Below are 19,385 nucleotides of genomic sequence, written 5' to 3' on the forward strand. Positions count from 1 at the left end.
ATCTACACCAAGCCTAATCAGTGTCGTATTGGGACACTGATATATATCCCTATACGACGCTGATCCTGATGCAACATCGAAATTCTATTCGTTTACTTTTTGTCCCTATTTAGAACTAAAGCTAGTCTTTATATTAGTTACAACAATGATATAAAATTTTAAACCCCAGTATAGTAGGGGTTGTATATCGTTGGTTACAAGCAATACCGTTTCCGTTTCTGAAAGGAAGTCTTTCGAAACGCCCTTCACGCAGCTAAACATTTGGAATGCGCGATTCATAACTGAACCATCAATTCCGCCTACCTGTAAGACGAGTAATATTAATTTATTAGCAATTGCTAATTTATTAGTGTATAAACAAGGGTGTTATATTGTCTGGCAAAACTATTCGTTTTTGTTGTGAATATTTTAGCCATTTTCCTCTGTCGTGTGATGTTTAAGCGGAGTTTAAGAGTCAAGTATCTGCTATCAAGTATACGCCACACTGAAGTTTTTTAAAATCGTGTAGTTTTACTAGTTTCATTCAATGTAATAAGATATTTTTAATACTTTGCATTTTAGAATGCAACACCTAGGTTGCTGTTTTAACAAAACTATAGTATAGGTAAAATAGCATTTGACAGCTATTCCTTTGGTTGAACGCATTAGGGCATTACACCTGGAGGTTCACTTTGTGAGAGCGCGTGCTCTATCCGCAAAGCAAGTTAGACACTCGCTGATACTTCTATAAGCCTTTACTATTTGTCAACTTTCTTTGTGAAAACGCATTTAGTGCCATGTACAGGCAGCTGCCTTCTAGCCATTTGATGATTTTGTCATTACCTAGCCAGACCTGCCAACCCAAGAGTGGGGCAATGCGTGAGATTTGGTTTTGGGGCAATTGATGTATCAATGATAGTATATATAAAATAGTGGAAATTGGGGCAAAAATCTCACGCATTTCTCACGCATTTCCATTTTTTCTTTGGGGTGTTTGCGTGAGTCTCACGCCCAATGCGTGAGAGTTGGCAGGTATGTACCTAGCCATTTAGTGATGACACAACTAGTTTTTATGCGATTATTTGTCTAAAGGCCCAAAATTTAACTCGTCACTTATTGGTGAAAACATCTTTAGGCAATGTACTAATAAATGTATGTTTAACCAAGTTTGAATAAAGGCAATTCATTGGTTTCGAAAGTCAGAACACCAGTAACCTCTACATGGTTAGAAATAATTTAAAATGGAAAACAGTCCCAACATCGACAAGTCCGAACCTAGACAAGTCCCAATCTCGACAGAGGTTGGTCCGAATCTAGACAAAGGTTGGTCCGAACATCGACAAAAGCTGATGCAGTTTTACAATAATTTAATCTTCAACAAATAATAAATGTCTTTTTGCAGTTCTATCCTCACTTCAAAAAATAACAATCAAAGCTACTCACTGAAGTTTAGATTTCAAATAAAACATTTTGCTAGCTTAACAGTCAACCATATTTATGATTGTTACTTGTTTTAGCATTCGTTCTATATTTAGGTTGGGCAAAATATTGTTAGGCCTACAAAAGCTGGGGAGTGCTGCATCAAATGGATCACAAGATATTTTTGCGCAAATAAATCTTTTACATATAAATCGCTCATTTATTATGAAAATAGTAGATGGTAAAATAGTAAAACTGCTGTCGAGATTGGACCAACCGTTGTCGATATTCAAACTCGTCGAGTTTCAAACCAGTCGAGGTTCGGACTATAAACCTTTAAAATTCATACGTTCATATGGATGTTTACAGGTAGCTATTCACATTTAAAAACAACAATAGGTTGTATATGGTCATAAAATAAGGTTGGTGAAGGCAGAGACAAGAGTGACTATGCATTACTAAAAATGAGCCATGTCATGTCACTTATCATCAATGCCATGAGAGATTTGCTAATGCCTCCTCAGTTTGTCAAGTTTTCAGACTTATGAAAGGTCTTGTAGGTTTTCAACATGCAATATATCTAGATATTAGAGTGACCAGTCACAACGATTATTCTTTATTAAATTTTGAAACACTGGTTGAAAAAGTTTTATCATTAATAATGTCGGAGTTTTTCTTACTTTTTATTGTGAATACCTGCGGTAACATTTTTTCAGCTGCTATTTTAATATACAGTATATGTTTATTAGCAAAAAGTCAATGATGGTGTGGGATTGAATTATTTTGGCGACGATGATAGTAGTAATTACAGTCTCGTTAAACAAAGTATGAAGAGGCTCAATATTGTAACAATCCATTTTGGCTACTAGACAATATATATTGCTGGTGTACTTGTTGTTTCTAATAGGTTTATCATAATTCTAGTTGTACAGATGATCATATTTGTCTATGTCATTTGAATCTCAAATTGAGGGCTTTTTCATAAACACAAAGTTGCTTTTATTCCATTTTTCATATGAATTGCACTGGTCTCAAAAAAATATTGTACGCTTCTGCAGGTTTTCAAGTGAATAAACTGTCTGTTTTATATGAATTTGTGGCCAGTTAAAAGTCATAAGATTAGTTGCATAGTGCATTTTAATTGATACAGCCATTACTTCCCTGCATTGATTTGTCAGTGAAGTCATCGTTAAAGTTGATTTGTCATTTGATTTGACACCTTCTAAAAACGACTTTCTTTTTTGTATTTTCAAACAAATTTTTTATTATGATAAATTTTTTATATGTTTTGATAAAGGAAAAAAAGATGAAATAGTCATGTTCATTTGTTACTGAAACTATTTGGAATAGCATTCAAACTCATTTACTTGTGTCAATTTCAGTGGAGCCACTCAGTCATGCCTTTTCGCAGACAAACCAGTTTAAGGAAGGACATGTTGCCTAGCTTTGCATAGCAAAAAGCTAGCATAACATTTACATTGCGTAGCAGCAAATTTCCTCTCTCAATTGTTGTTCCTACTGTGTAACTGTGGTGAATGTTATGCTGTAAGGTTGAGTGAGATTGAGAAGATGTGGTATATAATTACGGTACGTAAGTATTCAGTTACAGAGCAGCTCGCTTAGCTTTTAGAGGAGGGAGTAGGATGGCAACACTGAGATTACTCATGCTTTTATTTACCTTTGCTGCACTATATCTATGACATCACCCATAGTTGAATTGTTTACTTCATGATAATGCCAAGCTCTCTAATTAACCTAGTTTGTAGTCGCTGGCCTTGTTGTCCTGTCATCTGCAATAGCTTTGGCTCACTATGTAGACCTTCACAATGTTTTTTAGTTGTTAGTTGTGGTTATCAAAGTAACTTTCAGCTGACAGAATAACTTCGTTTATTCCGCATGTTGTTAGTTTGATAAGTATGGAAGGCAACTTGTGGCCATTTCAATGCGCCATTTAGTATTTTAGTTTAACCATTCTTAACACTGTCTAAACTCGTGGACAACAACGTAGCTTCAGTTAACATTCTACAGTGTGGGCGCTGTGGACCCAGCGCCTCGACTAGCTGCAGTGCGACTGCGCGTGTGGGCTTCATCATACCTTGCTTATGTAAAAATTGAAACTTTCATTTTTTCATTTGATCAATATTTTAAATACATGTGTTTATTGCCTAATGTCATATTTTTGCTAATTGATAAAATAAAGCACACATACACAGTTAAACCTCAATATATGATTGTTGAACTGGAGGCTGGTAAAGATTAAAAGGAAAATATCAATGGCCTACGTTTACACTTTATCTCATTGGAGTAAATTATGCTGTGAATCTCTATCACCATCCTACTTCTGAACCTACACTACAGTTCTTTTCATTTTGAAGGTAAAGTAGCAGTAGAAACTTATATTTAGTAATTACTACCTTATTTTAGTTTTTATTGTTACACAGTTTTATATAATGTATATTTTATTGCTGTGTACTAGGTGAAGTATTTATCGTTATCATAGGCTTTTGAGCTGTGAGAAAGTGAAGGAAATACAGGGTAATCTTTTAAGAACATTTGCCTCGATATACGACAATTTTGGTACAGTAAGCACGTTTTGAGACAAATTAACTTCATATGTCGAGATCTGACTGTATCGAAAGATTGAAAACAAGAAATAGTTTTAAATGGTGAGTGTTAGCAACTAGCAGTAGCAAATTCGTAGTTGTTTCTCTTTGTAAATGTAGAACTAATGTTTCTTTTCATCATTGCTGTCGGTATGGTTGTCTACCCTTAAACTTGCATAGAGCCTTCTGCTATGGCTGTGGAGATGCATATTGGTGGAGCTCGGTTAGTTTGAACAGTTGCTGGTTAGATGGGTTTTTGGGTGTTTCGCATGTATGCAATTTTCATTTCTATTAATATTTTCTTGTTTCTTATCTATTTATTGGTATTATAAAGCTTCACGAATCGTTATCATTCGTAGGTGTTCGATGTTTGACGCTAGTTTGCGAGAACACTCATGAACAATTCTTATCATAGTCACCATTCCTTGCCTATTAATCTTATCTCTTTGCTTCACAATTTCCTCAACGTCCATGTATGAATGTACTTTATCTTATAACCTCTTCACCTTTAGCTGACTTGTTATGAAAAGAGCATAAACTTCTCAGCGATAAGAGATTCTAAAAATGGCTGGGGTTCTCTATTGCTCTGTATCTCGCGGGCCGACAATCCTCTGCTCTTCCCAGAGGGACACCGGTGGAAACTTTGATGCTGCAGCGGAGTCCATGTTGCAGAATATAAAAACTTCCACCAATTCTCATACTTCCTACAATGGCTCTGAACAGTAAGTAAAGCAAGTTTTCTCTAAATTTGGTAGACTTTTCTAGAAAAATATTTCTTGGCTGAGTGTCAGTGGTAAAGTACCATTGTAAGGCAACAATTACTTTGTACAGTAGATTCTATCTTGTTATCATGGCGAGTTATTCGCAAACAAAAGATAAATATTTTCCTCAAGATTAGATAAGGTTTAATTGGTTGTCACTTGATACCACCTGATACCAGAGGCGGAGGATATCTACTTTTGTTATTGGTAGGCGCAGAAATGTGAAATTTCTGGCTTTTTCATTAAAGTTGAATGTTTTATTCTCTACTTTAAACTAGCTTTTCTAACAGACATGATAACTTACATGATTTTATCTTAGTCATATATCTTCTTAACAACGCTCGTTGGCCATTATCATCTCATCCATTTCATCTCTGTTTATGATTATACTTTCTATAGCATATATATATACAGTATAATTTTAAATCGGCAATTTTAAATTTATACAAATTATTAATTTGTATAAATTATATATTAATATGTTATTATATCTTCTGATCACCGAGTGTAAAAATATAGCCGTCAGTCCAGCTATCCATATTAAACTTCACTGTTCCATATTTATTTTTACACCAAGGTGTTTTGTGCTACTACTTTATGGCATAATGTGTGTGTATTGCTTACAGCTACTTATTCCATGTGTTGGTGCAAGGAGGAATCGTCTATCTCTGCGCAACTTCTACTGATTATCGAAAGTCCAGAGCATTTGACTTTCTTAATGAGGTATATCTATTGTTATGCTCCATGGTTGTAGTCCTTGCTTTATGCGTTTGTCTGTGAAACCTTTAAAATGTGAAGTCACATCATCTTCATAATAACTTTAAAATGTGAATTCATATCATCTTCATAATAACTTTAAAACGTGAAATCACATCATCTTCATAATAACTTTAAAATGTGAAGTCATATCATCTTCATAATAAGTTTAAAATGTGAAGTCATATCATCTTCATAATAACTTTAAAATGTGAAGTCATATCATCTTCATAATAAGTTTAAAATGTGAAGTCATATCATCTTCATAATAACTTTAAAATGTGAAGTCACATCATCTTCATAATAACTCTAAAATGTGAAGTCACATCATCTTCATAATAACTTTAAAATGTGAATTCATATCATCTTCATAATAACTTTAAAACGTGAAGTCACATCATCTTCATAATAACTTTAAAATGTGAAGTCACATCATCTTCATAATAAGTTTAAAATGTGAAGTCATATCATCTTCATAATAACTTTAAAGTGTGAAGTCACATCATCTTCATAATAACTCTAAAATGTGAAGTCACATCATCTTCATAATAACTTTAAAATGTGAAGTCACATCATCTTCATAATAACTTTAAAATGTGAAGTCACATCATCTTCATAATAACTTTAAAATGTGAAGTCACATCATCTTCATAATAACTTTAAAATCTGAAGTTATATCATCTTCATAACTTTAAAATCTGAAGTCACATCATCTTCATAATAACTTTAAAATGTGAAGTTATATCATCTTCATAATAACTTTAAAATGTGAAGTCACATCATCTTCATAATAACTTTAAAATCTGAAGTTATATCATCTTCATAATAACTTTAAAATCTGAAGTCACATCATCTTCATAATAACTTTAAAATCTGAAGTCACATCATCTTCATGATAACTTTAAAATCTGAAGTTATATCATCTTCATAATAACTTTAAAATCTGAAGTCACATCATCTTCATAATAACTTTAAAATGTGAAGTCACATCATCTTCATAATAACTTTATAATGTGAAGTCACATCATCTTCATAATAACTTTAAAATGTGAAGTCACATCATCTTCATAATAACTTTAAAATGTGAAGTTATATCATCTTCATAATAACTTTAAAATGTGAAGTCACATCATCTTCATAATAAGTTTAAAATGTGAAGTCATATCATCTTCATAATAACTTTAAAGTGTGAAGTCACATCATCTTCATAATAACTCTAAAATGTGAAGTCACATCATCTTCATAATAACTTTAAAATGTGAAGTCACATCATCTTCATAATAACTTTAAAATGTGAAGTCACATCATCTTCATAATAACTTTAAAATGTGAAGTCACATCATCTTCATAATAACTTTAAAATGTGAAGTCACATCATCTTCATAATAACTTTAAAATGTGAAGTCACATCATCTTCATAATAACTTTAAAATGTGAAGTTATATCATCTTCATAATAACTTTAAAATGTGAAGTCACATCATCTTCATAATAACTTTAAAATCTGAAGTTATATCATCTTCATAATAACTTTAAAATCTGAAGTCACATCATCTTCATAATAACTTTAAAATGTGAAGTCACATCATCTTCATAATAACTTTAAAATCTGAAGTCACATCATCTTCATAATAACTTTAAAATGTGAAGTCACATCATCTTCATAATAACTTTAAAATGTGAAGTCACATCATCTTCATAATAACTTTAAAATCTGAAGTTATATCATCTTCATAACTTTAAAATCTGAAGTCACATCATCTTCATAATAACTTTAAAATGTGAAGTTATATCATCTTCATAATAACTTTAAAATGTGAAGTCACATCATCTTCATAATAACTTTAAAATCTGAAGTTATATCATCTTCATAATAACTTTAAAATCTGAAGTCACATCATCTTCATAATAACTTTAAAATGTGAAGTCACATCATCTTCATAATAACTTTAAAATGTGAAGTCACATCATCTTCATAATAACTTTAAAATGTGAAGTTATATCATCTTCATAATAACTTTAAAATGTGAAGTCACATCATCTTCATAATAACTTTAAAATCTGAAGTTATATCATCTTCATAATAACTTTAAAATCTGAAGTCACATCATCTTCATAATAACTTTAAAATCTGAAGTCACATCATCTTCATAATAACTTTAAAATCTGAAGTTATATCATCTTCATAATAACTTTAAAATCTGAAGTCACATCATCTTCATAATAACTTTAAAATGTGAAGTCACATCATCTTCATAATAACTTTATAATGTGAAGTCACATCATCTTCATAATAACTTTAAAATGTGAAGTCACATCATCTTCATAATAACTTTAAAATGTGAAGTTATATCATCTTCATAATAACTTTAAAATGTGAAGTCACATCATCTTCATAATAAGTTTAAAATGTGAAGTCATATCATCTTCATAATAACTTTAAAGTGTGAAGTCACATCATCTTCATAATAACTCTAAAATGTGAAGTCACATCATCTTCATAATAACTTTAAAATGTGAAGTCACATCATCTTCATAATAACTTTAAAATGTGAAGTCACATCATCTTCATAATAACTTTAAAATGTGAAGTCACATCATCTTCATAATAACTTTAAAATGTGAAGTCACATCATCTTCATAATAACTTTAAAATGTGAAGTCACATCATCTTCATAATAACTTTAAAATGTGAAGTTATATCATCTTCATAATAACTTTAAAATGTGAAGTCACATCATCTTCATAATAACTTTAAAATCTGAAGTTATATCATCTTCATAATAACTTTAAAATCTGAAGTCACATCATCTTCATAATAACTTTAAAATGTGAAGTCACATCATCTTCATAATAACTTTAAAATCTGAAGTCACATCATCTTCATAATAACTTTAAAATCTGAAGTTATATCATCTTCATAATAACTTTAAAATCTGAAGTTATATCATCTTCATAATAACTTTAAAATCTGAAGTCACATCATCTTCATAATAACTTTAAAATCTGAAGTCACATCATCTTCATAATAACTTTAAAATGTGAAGTCACATCATCTTCATAATAACTTTAAAGTGTGAAGTCACATCATCTTCATAATAACTTTAAAATCTGAAGTCACATCATCTTCATAATAACTTTATAATGTGAAGTCACATCATCTTCATAATAACTCTAAAATGTGAAGTCACATCATCTTCATAATAACTTTAAAATGTGAAGTCACATCATCTTCATAATAACTTTAAAATCTGAAGTTATATCATCTTGATAATAACTTTAAAATGTGAAGTCACATCATCTTCATAATAACTTTATAATGTGAAGTCACATCATCTTCATAATAACTTTAAAATGTGAAGTCACATCATCTTCATAATAACTTTAAAATCTGAAGTTATATCATCTTCATAATAACTTTAAAATGTGAAGTCACATCATCTTCATAATAAGTTTAAAATGTGAAGTCATATCATCTTCATAATAACTTTAAAGTGTGAAGTCACATCATCTTCATAATAACTCTAAAATGTGAAGTCACATCATCTTCATAATAACTTTAAAATGTGAAGTCACATCATTTTCATAATAACTTTAAAATGTGAAGTCACATCATCTTCATAATAACTTTAAAATGTGAAGTCACATCATCTTCATAATAACTTTAAAGTGTGAAGTCACATCATCTTCATAATAACTTTAAAATGTGAAGTCACATCATCTTCATAATAACTTTAAAATGTGAAGTTATATCATCTTCATAATAACTTTAAAATGTGAAGTCACATCATCTTCATAATAACTTTAAAATCTGAAGTTATATCATCTTCATAATAACTTTAAAATCTGAAGTCACATCATCTTCATAATAACTTTAAAATGTGAAGTCACATCATCTTCATAATAACTTTAAAATCTGAAGTCACATCATCTTCATAATAACTTTAAAATCTGAAGTTATATCATCTTCATAATAACTTTAAAATCTGAAGTTATATCATCTTCATAATAACTTTAAAATCTGAAGTCACATCATCTTCATAATAACTTTAAAATCTGAAGTTATATCATCTTCATAATAACTTTAAAATGTGAAGTCACATCATCTTCATAATAACTTTAAAATGTGAAGTCACATCATCTTCATAATAACTTTAAAATGTGAAGTCACATCATCTTCATAATAACTTTAAAATGTGAAGTTATATCATCTTCATAATAACTTTAAAATGTGAAGTCACATCATCTTCATAATAACTTTAAAATCTGAAGTTATATCATCTTCATAATAACTTTAAAATCTGAAGTCACATCATCTTCATAATAACTTTAAAATGTGAAGTCACATCATCTTCATAATAACTTTAAAATCTGAAGTCACATCATCTTCATAATAACTTTAAAATGTGAAGTCACATCATCTTCATAATAACTTTAAAATGTGAAGTCACATCATCTTCATAATAACTTTAAAATCTGAAGTTATATCATCTTCATAACTTTAAAATCTGAAGTCACATCATCTTCATAATAACTTTAAAATGTGAAGTTATATCATCTTCATAATAACTTTAAAATGTGAAGTCACATCATCTTCATAATAACTTTAAAATCTGAAGTTATATCATCTTCATAATAACTTTAAAATCTGAAGTCACATCATCTTCATAATAACTTTAAAATGTGAAGTCACATCATCTTCATAATAACTTTAAAATGTGAAGTCACATCATCTTCATAATAACTTTAAAATGTGAAGTTATATCATCTTCATAATAACTTTAAAATGTGAAGTCACATCATCTTCATAATAACTTTAAAATCTGAAGTTATATCATCTTCATAATAACTTTAAAATCTGAAGTCACATCATCTTCATAATAACTTTAAAATCTGAAGTCACATCATCTTCATAATAACTTTAAAATCTGAAGTTATATCATCTTCATAATAACTTTAAAATCTGAAGTCACATCATCTTCATAATAACTTTAAAATGTGAAGTCACATCATCTTCATAATAACTTTAAAATGTGAAGTCACATCATCTTCATAATAACTTTAAAATCTGAAGTCACATCATCTTCATAATAACTTTAAAATGTGAAGTCACATCATCTTCATAATAACTTTAAAATGTGAAGTTATATCATCTTCATAATAACTTTAAAATGTGAAGTCACATCATCTTCATAATAACTTTAAAATCTGAAGTTATATCATCTTCATAATAACTTTAAAATCTGAAGTCACATCATCTTCATAATAACTTTAAAATGTGAAGTCACATCATCTTCATAATAACTTTAAAATCTGAAGTCACATCATCTTCATAATAACTTTAAAATGTGAAGTCACATCATCTTCATAATAACTTTAAAATGTGAAGTCACATCATCTTCATAATAACTTTAAAGTGTGAAGTCACATCATCTTCATAATAACTTTAAAATCTGAAGTCACATCATCTTCATAATAACTTTATAATGTGAAGTCACATCATCTTCATAATAACTCTAAAATGTGAAGTCACATCATCTTCATAATAACTTTAAAATGTGAAGTCACATCATCTTCATAATAACTTTAAAATCTGAAGTTATATCATCTTGATAATAACTTTAAAATGTGAAGTCACATCATCTTCATAATAACTTTATAATGTGAAGTCACATCATCTTCATAATAACTTTAAAATGTGAAGTCACATCATCTTCATAATAACTTTAAAATCTGAAGTTATATCATCTTCATAATAACTTTAAAATGTGAAGTCACATCATCTTCATAATAACTTTAAAATCTGAAGTTATATCATCTTCATAATAACTTTAAAATCTGAAGTCACATCATCTTCATAATAACTTTAAAATGTGAAGTCACATCATCTTCATAATAACTTTAAAATCTGAAGTCACATCATCTTCATAATAACTTTAAAATCTGAAGTTATATCATCTTCATAATAACTTTAAAATCTGAAGTTATATCATCTTCATAATAACTTTAAAATCTGAAGTCACATCATCTTCATAATAACTTTAAAATGTGAAGTCACATCATCTTGATAATAACTTTAAAATGTGAAGTCACATCATCTTCATAATAACTTTAAAATGTGAAGTCACATCATCTTCATAATAACTTTAAAATCTGAAGTCACATCATCTTCATAATAACTTTAAAATCTGAAGTTATATCATCTTCATAATAACTTTAAAATCTGAAGTCACATCATCTTTATAATAACTTTAAAATCTGAAGTCACATCATCTTCATAATAACTTTAAAATCTGAAGTTATATCATCTTGATAATAACTTTAAAATGTGAAGTCACATCATCTTCATAATAACTTTATAATGTGAAGTCACATCATCTTCATAATAACTTTAAAATGTGAAGTCACATCATCTTCATAATAACTTTAAAATCTGAAGTTATATCATTTTCATAATAACTTTAAAATCTGAAGTCACATCATCTTCATAATAACTTTAAAATGTGAAGTCACATCATCTTCATAATAACTTTAAAATCTGAAGTTATATCATCTTCATAATAACTTTAAAATCTGAAGTCACATCATCTTCATAATAACTTTAAAATGTGAAGTCACATCATCTTCATAATAACTTTAAAATCTGAAGTTATATCATCATCATAATTATTTCATTTTTTGCCTGGATGATGTCGGAGGATCCTTTCTGACATGTTGCCCTTTTTAAAATCCAACTGCAGTATTGCAAACGCGCATCACACAGCTAGAAATGTCGCCACATTGTGTCAACTTTCCGTTATGGTTTTAATGAACTTTGAAGGCAGCGAGGTTGCTGTCTGCGATGCTCTTGCTTTTCAACAACGATAGAGTATATACTAGGAAGTTTTATTAGTACCTTTTCACCAAGATGAACAGTTATGGGTGTGTAAGTATTCACATAACTATTCACATCAGTATTCACATAAGTATTCACATATGTATTCACATATGTATTCACATAAGTATTCACATATGTGTTCACATAAGTATTCACATAAGTATTCACATAATTATTCACATAAGTATTCACATAAGTATTCACATAAGTATTCACATAATTTCGGGAAACTGAAACAGTGAGTTTTCAGCTTAGTTTGCAATCACACAAATAAATAGGGACACATTTCCTCATATCTTTCCCTTGTAATAATTATGAACAACTGTTTGTAATATGTTGGTAATATATTTTTAATATGTTTGTAATACATTTGTCATGTATTTGTAATATATTGGTAATATACTTGTAATATGTGATATATTTGTAATATATTGGTAATGTACTTGTAATATGTGATATATTTGTTATAAATTTGTCAAATCTTTGTAATATATTTGTCATGTATTTGCAATATATTTGTGAAATGTTTGTAATATATTTATAATATATTCAGAATCTGTTCAGATAATAGCTACTTATATTTACTAATGGGGTGTTATTAAGTTACTATTTTTTTACTGTGTTGTCTTGCAGTCAGTTTAGCAGCTGACTAGCTGCCAGTTTCATAACATCCATAGACCATGTACTTTTATGTAGTTAGTGATGATTTTGTTGGTGGATGGTATCACCCTGTAGAGGCTTTCCCTTTTCTACATTATAAATTAAATATAATATTGGATAAATCCTTGTCTTGATCCTATAAAGCTGTCGGTCTGTGCAGATTTGGCTGCCATGTCTGGTGATAGTCTTGTAGCGCCCTGGAAGCCAGTAAACGCAGCGTACTTTTTGCCGTAGCCCGTTTTCAATCAACTAGCATGATACAGTTACTGAAAGGCTGAACAATTATAAAAATTACTGTTATAGAGGTATTTTACATTTGTTAAAAACATCAAGCGAGACAAGACAGTCCCTGTAATTGAAAATCCATCCGGTGGTGTGTTTATGTCATAAAATACTGCAGAAATAATTAGACTCAGTACCCTGTGGTTCTTCAGATCCTTCAGAAGTTCACTGGAGGTTCCCTCATCGCCCGCTCTGGCTATGCCAATTATATGGAGTTGCAACAAGACTTCTCTAATGTGTTAGCAATGAAAATGGTGAGTTTGTTCTGGTCAACACAAACATGTCAGCCTATTTTAAACTGTCATCCACATTTGATATAATTGTGTTTAATTTCCTACACCGGTTTACATTTAGAAATAAGGTCTAGTCTAATTTTTCAAAGAACATTGATGGTCCTCCATGGTGTAGGGATTGCTCTAGTTACGGGGTTAGAGCACTATGGTACTTTTATCTTAGAAATATAGAGTGTGTGAGGATGAATGTATAAGGGGCAGCAAACATAACATTTCATTGCTGAAAATGAGTTGAAGTTTTTTGAGCTGCTTTTACAGGAATTTTTTATGTCCATAATCTATGTTTAGTTAGTGAAATTGTTGAACACCAATGAGAAGTTAGAACTTCAAAGCAATCAACCTGGTGATCGAAAGATTTTACAGGTTAGCAGGTGATCGGCTAAGGTTTTCATGTCAGATTTTTCTTAGCTCATGTATACATAAGCCTAGCAGTTGCATGTCTTTCTTGTAGAATTTTTTGTTTTTGCATTCATGCCACCACATGGCAATACGTTTTCTTTTTATTTTTACTTGTGGCACCATATGTAAGACATTTTTTCAATAAAAATGATTCTGAATTGCTATGCTATATATAAATTTCTATATATAGGGTCACTTAATGAATGCCCGGGTAATAACAGTTTTTAACACAAAAAAATTATTTTTATTTAAGATATAATAACAGTTAATTAAAAAAAGTAAAACAACTGTATAGGTTTCCAAACTTTGTCAAACAACTGTAACTTTCGAATTTCATATCAAAAAAAAGTTTTGATCAGGTTAAATAAATTAAGAAACAAAGTAGAACAACTATAAAAGGGTTTAAATGTAAATGTGAAATAATTAGCTAGTAATAACTAAATTATGTCTGTTTTACTATGATTACACTAAAAGATGATTTAATGGTAGTGGTGCAATTAATACGAACTGAAAAAACTAAATAAAAATTCTGAATATGTAGAATTAATAATAACAATTCTTGCATACAAGTGTGTGTAAAAAAGGTTACTGTTCCAGCAGAAGCTATCCATCAAAACTTTGAATACGACAATACTGGTTCCTCTCAACACTAGTACAAATGTAAAAATGGGATATCGGACTGTCTTGGTCTAAACAAAGGGAGAGAGAATGTAGAGGCCATTCCTACTCGAGATAATATAATTGTCCGCGTGAAAAGTATTAACCTTGACCACGATTTAACAATTGAACCTTACAAAAGACCGGAAATAGAAGTTCACAAAGCATTGTGTTCAAGTAAAATTCATAGTTTTAATCCCACGAACACACGAGCGGAGCGGAAGTGTGGGAGTTTTTATGATAAATGCATGTGCACACAACTTACGAAAATTATTCATCAACAATGAGACGAACCCTCGTCAAGAAATTTCATCAAAAAATTTAAGCATCGGAATGTAAAGTCGTTAAAGTATAATAACGATACAAAACACATTTAAACCTATTTAAATATGTTACCAAGTCTTTGTAAACCGTCGGTATTATTTTAAAACTTACCCATCTGATTGGATTATACACAAATAGACAGATTAATTTGAACGAAAATTGCCACAAAAAGCTTGAAAAGCTCGGTTTAATAAAAGTTAAGGCCGAAAATTGAAACGTCAATAAAGCCGTGCGACCAATTGTAGAACTATTTAGCAGTGCGCATTTCACGAGAAAACCGTGCTCATTTCATCAGTCTATGGCCATTTTTACTTGTATTCGAATTTATTCGAAGGTTTCTGTAATAAACGTAGACCGTTTGAGGCGTAGACCGATTTACAGGTACGAAATTGTGGTGCACAGTTTATCAGCCTGTGTTTTTTGTCCAATCACCGAAGGTTTCATTATTTGAAACGTTAACCGAAATTCTTTACAACTTATGTACAAGCTAGGGCCGAACTACAACGCCCCTTCATGACAAGAACATTTTTTATTTTGCTACATTTTTATACGCTTGAATGCTCCTACTGCTTTCTGTTAAAGATCGCTTATCAAAACCATTCTACATTCAACGCAACCAACTTTCAAACTGTGTATAGTACACAGTAGCTTGCCATTTTACTTCTAATTTTGCATTTCGGAGTTATAATAAACATATTTCTTTATTGTTGTTGAATTACATACATTACAGTAAATTAGGCCTACAGCTTTATAACACTTTTATAACAGCTTGTATTTTGCTGCAGTTTGCAGAAATCTTCGAGACGCATGAACGCTCATAGGTTTTCTATTATTGCTGTATTACTATATTAACAATATTGGTTATTTTAATAATATCAGTGCATTTTACTTATAATATTGGCCAACATTGCATTTCTCCTATTGCAAGGGATAGATATAAACGTGTAATATTTTCCTTTCATTGTTGTTGTTTGTCATGACCAAACAATTTTTAAATAAATTTTCTAAAAACCTATATAAATACCACAACTTCTCGATATTGCTACCTATGACGTTTTGAAATGTAAACAAAATTGTGTATTGGTTTTCTATTATTACTATATTAATAAAATTGATTATTCTAAGAATATCAGTGCATTTTACTTCTAATATTGGCCAATATTGCATTTTTCCTGTTGCAGGGGGAAAATATAAACATCTTTTCCATTCATTATTGCTTATTGTTGTATATAATAACACCCACACCCAGTACATTACAGCTACCATTGCAGTTATCCTATTGCACTGCAGAGCCATTTGATTGCTAATATTACATTTCTCAACCATCAGTACCCTTTATTTTTTTGCCAATATCTCTGGCCATCTCTTTGGTCGTGGGCTGTATGACAGTGGAATTTCTAGTTAATATGTCGTTTAACGCGTGCTATCGAGAAAAGAGTGTATATAGTATATAGTATGAGCAGTGAACCGTAGGAGCCGTCGTAGACTGGTGTTAGGCAATTGGATCACTAACCTGTGGTTGTGATCTTCGTGAGTTCAAATCTTGCAGACTGCGAAATTTTAATTTCAAGGTTTCAATAGCTACAGCTGGACATACCGAAGGACAGACAGACAAACAGATGGCAAACTTTGAAAAATATGTATATATAAAGTCATTCAGTGACTATCAGGTTTTGGAAAAATAAAATTGCTCACTGTGTCAGTATGGCTAAAGGATGGCTGTTCTTAGACAAGCAGGGTGCGACTGTAACAACCATCTATATATCCTTCGTTTTTTCATGACATCATTCTGTCGTTGTCGGCTATCTTTATGGACAACTTTTATCGTTAAATACACGAATATTTTGCAATAAATGTTTGAAAACGATGCTTTTGTTTGCAATTTTTTTATTATAGTATCAAAACAACACCACAAAATACTATTAAATAAAAGAATAACAATTGTTTTCTACAAATATGGTGGCTTTCTCGCGACCGAGCGCATGTGCAAACGGCTTGATTACGAGAAAAATGATGGATTCTTGTGTGCCTATTTTCAGAGTTTGAACATTAAAGCGTGGTTTACTTTCTACTTCTACTTAAAACGTTCGGATTTATAATCAGGGCAATAAACTAGTGCAGAGACTAAAGAGCGCTTTCAAAATGGCGCAAAAAATTAAAAAGGATTATCTGAATTAGTTTCCTTTTTAGAATTGGGAGTTCTTGTAAGCATTTTAAATTTGTGTACTTTTCCTTACATCGTATTTTACCTTTTATAAGGTCTTATTTGGTATTGTTGCTTTAACCGCTGGGCTAAGGCTATCACCCACACAACTAGTTATGTATAATGCATGAGTTCTTAAACAGACCTGCAACTGTGAAAAGTGTTGCAGAGTCAGTTCTCCAAGCCTGACACGGACAACATAGCTCGGCTGCGTGCACAAGTTGATGATGTAAAAGGAGTTATGACTGAGAACATTGAGAAAGTTATGGAGAGAGGAGAAAAGCTTGATGACCTCATAGATAAAACAACTGACCTTGAAGTTAGCGTAAGTTATCCTTTTTCTTACCTTTCTTAGTAGCTGAAAATCTAGATTGGAAGCTTTTTTTCACAAATAAATATCATTAAGTTCATCATTACTATTATAGAGTGAGTGTCTTTGTAACGGTTTAAATTATACTGGATTTAAATTATACTGGAAACTTCAAAAAAAATTTAAATGCTCAGAGTAAAAGAACTGGAGAGGATCATTGAAATTAACTGTTGAAAATACTTGTATTTACAATCTAATTTAATAAAGCTATCAAAAATGTAAAACTGATTGTTTAATAATACGTGTCAAGGCTATAAGCTAGTTCACCAACTCACTCGGGGCTGATTATTTTATGTATATCTTTTTTTATGCTAGAATAGTTTGTACGCTAAGAGGAACATATATATCTTTCATTCACTTCACTTCATGATTCATATATGTATAAGATTTACATGTATGTACTTATCTGAATGTAGGTGTGATTTTAGGAGTTGTCTACTCTGTATTCACTTTCATTAAAAACTCATCATTAAAACGGACTATTGTGTGAGGAAAATAGATAAACAAATATATCTGTTTTCTATAAATCAACATCAATCACATGTTCTCCTTTTAGGCCAACACATTTCGGCGGACAACAAGGGCCGTGGCGAGGAAATATTGGTGGCAGAATATGAAAATGAAAATCATTATCGCTGTTGTCATTATTGTTATACTTGTCGTAATAGCCTTAATCATTTGTGGCTCCCTCGGTGTCTTCTCACCCAAGAGTGGAGGTGCGGGCGGAGACGATAATGGTGGAGCATCAACCACTACAACGACATTAAAACCCTAGCTGATGGTCAAGTCATACCAATTGAAATCTGGCTCAGTCTTGCCTCTCACTCTGTTCATGCATCCCTCTTCTATGTAGAGTTCATCTAGAGGTCAATAGTGGGGCTGACGTCAGCTAGCTTAAATCTTTTTGGAGTATTGGTAATATTGTTATGCATTGTACTTTGTTGCCAAAATTATACGCACAAATATTTTTGTACCAAAACTTAGAGTTGCTTCGCCTTGTGCACGGGATTGAATTTTTAAGGTGAGTTATATTCACTTCTACAAACTAAGTAATAAAAATTGTTATTTTATTTAGCATTTTACAGACAAAAGTACATGCGAGTTTCCAGTTTTGTAATATCCAACTAAATGCCCTGCTAGGTTTTAAAAATCATGTAAAATTTCGGAATGGTTTCTATTCACTCAGACTATTTGTAGATTTGAAGAGCGTTGAAAGATATGAACTTAAAGCATATTATTCATGAGCACCGACTTGAATAGCTTCTGGGAAAAAAATTCTAGGCGTGATTCATTCTCCTACATAACCTTCCTAACTATTTCAAACTGCTTCCTTAAAATACTGAGTTTTATTCTCCCCTTCTTTAGGAACATAATCTGCATATCCAAATGTCACATATATCACCCCTAATTGAGCTCATGCCAACTTAGCAATATAAAATATGTATCATTCCGGAACATTCCTTAATAGAAATGAGCCTTTGCCTCTTGTCTTTATGTATCGTATCATTTTATGTAATCACATCAATACATAGTGTGGTATCGTTTGAATAACAGTGTAATACACAAATATATACAGACGGTTTCCTACTTACGAACATTCGAGTTACGAACAACCCGTACATACGAACAGGTCTGCGCGTATGTCCGCCGCTAATACCGACGGTATTACCGACGTATTAGCGGCAGAAATAGGCACTACTCAGAAGCCCAATCCAGCATCCACCTTTCTCTGCCCAGTTCGTTGCAGCGCATAAGTGCGTGAATGTATCTCCAGTGCGTAAAGAACTTTTTTATTTTTACTGT

At 30.9% G+C, this 19,385-nt stretch overlaps 1 protein-coding gene across 1 annotated transcript; it reads left to right on the forward strand.

The window, feature by feature from the left end:
• The first annotated feature begins 239 nt into the window (after positions 1-239).
• LOC137399479 (vesicle-associated membrane protein 7-like) lies at positions 240-19,149 on the forward strand. The gene is made up of 6 exons (XM_068085616.1): positions 240-305; positions 4,514-4,723; positions 5,389-5,485; positions 13,489-13,590; positions 17,382-17,537; positions 18,139-19,149. Exons 2-6 carry the CDS (start codon positions 4,566-4,568, stop codon positions 18,355-18,357), a joined length of 732 nt encoding a protein of 243 aa, XP_067941717.1. The 5' UTR covers positions 240-305; positions 4,514-4,565; the 3' UTR covers positions 18,358-19,149.
• The last annotated feature ends 236 nt before the right edge of the window (positions 19,150-19,385 follow it).

The sequence above is a fragment of the Watersipora subatra genome, chromosome 1 (genome assembly GCF_963576615.1).
Source record: "Watersipora subatra chromosome 1, tzWatSuba1.1, whole genome shotgun sequence".
NCBI lineage: Eukaryota > Metazoa > Bryozoa > Gymnolaemata > Cheilostomatida > Watersiporidae > Watersipora > Watersipora subatra.